Below are 4,788 nucleotides of genomic sequence, written 5' to 3'. Positions count from 1 at the left end.
CACATGATACATTGCCTTATTTGATTATTTTTGTCATACTATGAGAAACATATGCATCTTTAAGATATCTACATATTTGTGTAAACTGATATGAGGCCTACAAATATTCCAAAAGAGGTTTATAGTAAGGGGCCCCGAGTTCTAGTTTCGCCTCGGGCCCTCGAAATCTCCGGACTGGCTCTGCACACAATAAATGAAAGAAGAGCTTGACCGCATGCAGGGTTGTTCAAGGATGGTCTTCATCGCTGTTTTGAGGCTATGGTTGGGTGGACCATGAGTGAGTAGTCCGTGACGTGTGAAAATATCTGATGCACTGGAGTTTGTGGTGCTACCGGTGCACCGAACTCACATTATATTTTTAAAACATTCAAAAAATTTCGAAAAAAATTAGCACACTCATACAACATCAATGTAGGCTGTCACAAAAATTCAAGTTCAAATTCAAAATATAACTCGAAAAAAAGACAAATTCAACATTAAATAGTACATAACATGACTTGGGTTTTAGAGTTGGTCCATTATCACACTGATATCAAATTTGTCATTTTTGTTGCTCAAAAAATATTTCAAATTTCTGCATGAATTTTTATGACATCATACGTTGATGTTACGTTAACGTGTTAGAATTTTTTTTCAAATTTTTCAAAACATTTCATGGTATCCGGTGCATCGATAGCACCATAGGTGCGGGTGTACCGGATACATTCCCGTGACGTTGTAATTGGGTGAGTGTTGTGGCTGTGCGAATTGGAGAAGAAAAAAAGTTTTAGGGATTTTGTTTGAGGGAAAAAGCGCTAGGGATTTTGTGTAGCTAAAATGTGTGTATGCTATCGGAGATGCTCTTAGCACCGACCGAGCGACCCACTAGTCAGTTCTCTTTCTCCCCCATCTCACCTAACTTCTTCGAGAAAAACCCAGGAGCAGGGGCGCGTACGGCGCCGCCGCCATCGCCGCCGCCATATCCTTCTCGTCCTCATCCGGCCTCCCGAGACCCGGAGCCCGCAGATCCGGCAACCTCGCGCCTGGATCTTGCAGCTCCGGCCGTGCTCCTCCCTCTCCTCCCCGGCATACGGCGCCTGGTGCTCGTCATCCACGACTCACCGGTCGCTCGTCTTCCACGCCGCACGGGTAGGGGCGCATCTAGCCTGGTCATAGGGGTCAACCCTACCTAGCGCCCGGTGCTTGAACAAGAGTCTGACTCCAGATTTGTTTTTCCGGCGTGTTGCAGCGTTAACCCCGGGTCAGAGAGACGCTTCGCGGCTGCCCCCAAATCCCCCACCATGCCCCGTGCTCGCAGGCCTCGCCGTGAATGGTCGGACGGCGTCCCGCCCGAGCTTCTTGGCGTCATCTTCCTCGACCTGGCCTGCCTCGCCGACCGTGTCTGCTTCGCTGCCGTCTGCCGCGCGTGGCGCTCTGTCGCGCGGGCTGTTGGCGCCCCGCCGGCGCCGCGCCAGCTCCCGTGGCTCCTCCTCCCGTCCCCCGACAAGCCCTCCTTCTTCAGCCTCCACTCGGGGGCCAAACGCCGCCTACGCCTCCCGGAGAGCATACGCGGCGCGCGCTTGTGTGGCTCCTATGATGGCGGTTGGGTCGCTCTAGCCTTCGAGCAGTGGCGAGGGTATGCGGCCGTCAACCTTCTCTCCGGCGCGACGGTTCTTCTCCCCGACAGGCTCAGGACTGCCCACCCGCTCGCTCCCCAGGCGAACACCTCCTGCGAGCACCACATGGTCATCCGCACCATCACTTTCTCGGGGTCACCCTCAGCAGAGGACTGCCTTGCCGCCGCGCATGTCTCCAGCGCCTCCAACATCGCGTTCTGGCGGCCGGGAATGAAAGAGCACTGGATCACTTGCGGTGTCGCGGTGGCTCTGGATGTGATCCAGGACATCATCTATTACGAGAATGGGCTGAAGCAAGGTTTCCATGTCCTGTCAAATACTGAGGACATAGTTGTGTACACGCCCAACAGCGTCGAGGGTGCCTCTCTGGTGATGTCCCGTTCCTCCTACCAGATCCAGAAGCGCGCTGATTACAGGCCTGATAATCTCAGGCGCAAGTCGCGCACAGTGTCCCGCTATCTGGTGGAGTCCCGCGGGAAATTGCTAATGGTCCTGCGGCTTGCCAGGCGTGGCAAGAATGGGTTCAGAATCTTTGAGATGAACCTTGCGGTTGCTCCCGCTGGGGGCTCTGAAGCTTCTTGGGTGGAGCTCCACTCACTTCCTGGCCGGGTGCTCTTGCTTGGTCGAGGCTGCTCTAGGGCTGTTGAGGTCTCTCAGTTCAATAGGCTCCAACTGGGTAGCATCTATTACTTGGACGATACTAGCTTCGACATATCCTTGGCGTTAAGCAGTGGGAGTAAGTATTCCAGTACTGACATGGGTGTTTATGGTCGCAAAACACTAAATGGGGCGCGTAGTGTGCGTCGCTTTCCGCGAAAATTTACTTCAGAGGGCTCCCCACCAATCTGGTTTATGCCCTGACTCAGTATGCAGTTTTGGGGAATTTAGCAAGCCTGTCTAGTATCCTTGCAATTTTTGCAGTATGCTAAAAGATGCTAGGCACTGTATATTCAGAAATAAGAAAGTAGATTCCTGTGAACAAATGTATGACATGTTGGAAGCATCAATCAATCATATTTTGTGTCCCCTGAACATTGTTAGGGCTTGTTTACTCCCTTTTGTGGAACCCTAATCTAGCGTCAAATTTTGTGATAATTGTGCTTGGTTGTGTCATCTAGCAAACGAACACTTCTCCACGAGCGGCCCGTAGCCTATGAGGCATCTCAGGGCACCGTGATCCAAACAGGGCATGCAGTTCCCGGATGAAACTATTGGTGGAGAATGGGAGCAATTGCCCATGCCTTGATATTAGCTCGTGCTCGGGGTGCAAGGTCCCTCATGATGTGTAGTAGGGCATGCCATGTGAGGTTTAGTCAACTTGTAGTCAGGTTTCATCCTTGAGCCAGGTAGAAATGTTCTGATATCCTCTGCAATCTTGTTTATATTATGTTGTTTCCAAATATGATTGTTATGCAGTTATGCCCAATGGAAACTTTACACTATGGCTGGAGGAACCAATGATTTAGTAGTTTTTTTTGCAGCTCGAATCATCAATCTACAGAAGTTACTGTCCTTATTCTGGATCACACTAGATGAAGCTTAAATTTATGCATGTTTTGTCAACCTTTTGTGATAATTTAGCCCCACTGATAGACTTCCATTGAAGCTAAGATAGGTGATGAAATTCTGCATTTTTAAGGAAGAAATTGAAATGAATCCACTAGTCACAACACAACTAGAAGAATCACCAATTAGTAGTCCATGCAGGATTTACATATCCAGCGTATTCCATTTGTTACAATTTGCAGTCACAGCTTAGGTAGGAATGATGGCTTCTAGCTTTAGACAGCCCCCCCCCCCCCCCCCCCCCCCCCCCCCCCCCCCTTTTTTTAGGAAAACATAGATAGCCCCTAAATGATCTGTATATATAGCATTGTTAACACACTTTAGTTGCTTCATTATTCTTTCTGTACTTCTACGACCCAGACCCACCAAGTAAAATTACTATGTTTCACAAGTAGTACTGGTTCAGAATTTGACCTGTAGAGAAGGCACTGTGGCCTCAGATCTTGGCTACCACATCGTCTAGTCCAATCGATTTGGCAAACTCGTTAGACTAGTGAAGTAAGGCAATTCCAGATTTCCTGATTCTCTCTCCTAATAAAGCTTGCGATAACCATGGCTATTGTACCTGATGTTGCAAAGTTATGCATGATTAATCTGCTCCAATAGTGATTAAATTGCTCTAGGCGATCCTGTTAATATTGAAGTATGTTGTTGGTCTTTGTACATTTATGAAACCAAGCGATCCTTTTTGTGATAATGGTCTTGTACACCAGACGTTCTTGGTCCAGAAGCTGATGACATGTTTCAGATGCCTCTCTTCAGATTTCAGGGAGATGTTTTGGCCGGGGCATTTGAGAGGATTGGCAAGTACTCCCTCCGTTCCAAAATAGATGACTCAGTTTTGTACTAAGTTATTCAGCTTGATGAGCAGTATGCAGCTGATTTTCAGAACTTGAGTTCTGTGCAGTGACAAGCATCGAGCCTTGAACTGGAAGCCTACCAGAAAACTGAATCTTGCCTCCAGTTAGAAGGCTGTGCTTAGTTTGTGTGGGAGCATGTTACAGTTTAAGAAGCTGACATATCGAAGAGACCTGGCAAAGATCTATCTTCATTGACGAAGATGGAACTTGTCAGGTTTGTGTTGCACATCAGGAAACTGTGTTGACAGAATGCACTTGTCCCAAAGATGTGCTCTACCGCTCAGGCGAAGTTCTACAGTTAATTTTTATTTTTATTTTGAAATGGATGCAAAAGATTTGCCTTATGCATTAATTAAGGGCTGCGCTGCTCGGCCAGGAGGGCCGAGGCACTGTGGGGTCGCTGCAATCCCTGGAAAGGAGAGCCCCTGGTCAGGAGGATCAGGCTGCTTGCTTGGGTGCTCGTGTACACCCTTCGCTCCAAGGCCAGGGGGGCCAGGTGCTGCAGCGCCTGGAAGCGCTGTCAACTACACAAGTGAGGGCTGCTGCTGCTGTCCATGTGGAGTGTCCTGCTGGCCAGGAGGGCCAGGGGATCCCCTCGATGGGTGCAGCTAGTGATCTACCGAATGTGACTGGCACATATGACATACAGAATCAGCTTCTATTTAAGGGCCTGTTTGGTTTCAAATAAGTCACCAACTTATAAGTCGAAAAGTGAAAAAAGTGACTTATTTTATCAAACAGACCTA

General features: G+C 48.6%; 1 protein-coding gene across 1 annotated transcript; it reads left to right on the top strand.

The window, feature by feature from the left end:
* The first annotated feature begins 850 nt into the window (after nucleotides 1-850).
* LOC123061645 (uncharacterized) lies at nucleotides 851-2,667 on the top strand. The gene is made up of 2 exons (XM_044484824.1): nucleotides 851-1,128; nucleotides 1,229-2,667. The coding sequence occupies exon 2, from the start codon at nucleotides 1,281-1,283 to the stop codon at nucleotides 2,475-2,477; it is 1,197 nt and encodes a 398-aa protein (XP_044340759.1). The 5' UTR covers nucleotides 851-1,128; nucleotides 1,229-1,280; the 3' UTR covers nucleotides 2,478-2,667.
* The last annotated feature ends 2,121 nt before the right edge of the window (nucleotides 2,668-4,788 follow it).

This window comes from Triticum aestivum, chromosome 3A (assembly GCF_018294505.1).
Source record: "Triticum aestivum cultivar Chinese Spring chromosome 3A, IWGSC CS RefSeq v2.1, whole genome shotgun sequence".
In the NCBI taxonomy this organism is placed as follows: Eukaryota; Viridiplantae; Streptophyta; class Magnoliopsida; order Poales; family Poaceae; genus Triticum; species Triticum aestivum.
This window is presented reverse-complemented; position numbering and strand designations above follow the sequence as displayed.

Coding starts and splice junctions, on each gene's coding strand:
- LOC123061645 (XM_044484824.1), top strand. CDS start 1,281: ATGCCCCGTGCTCGCAGGCCTCGCCGTGAATGGTCGGACGGCGTCCCG.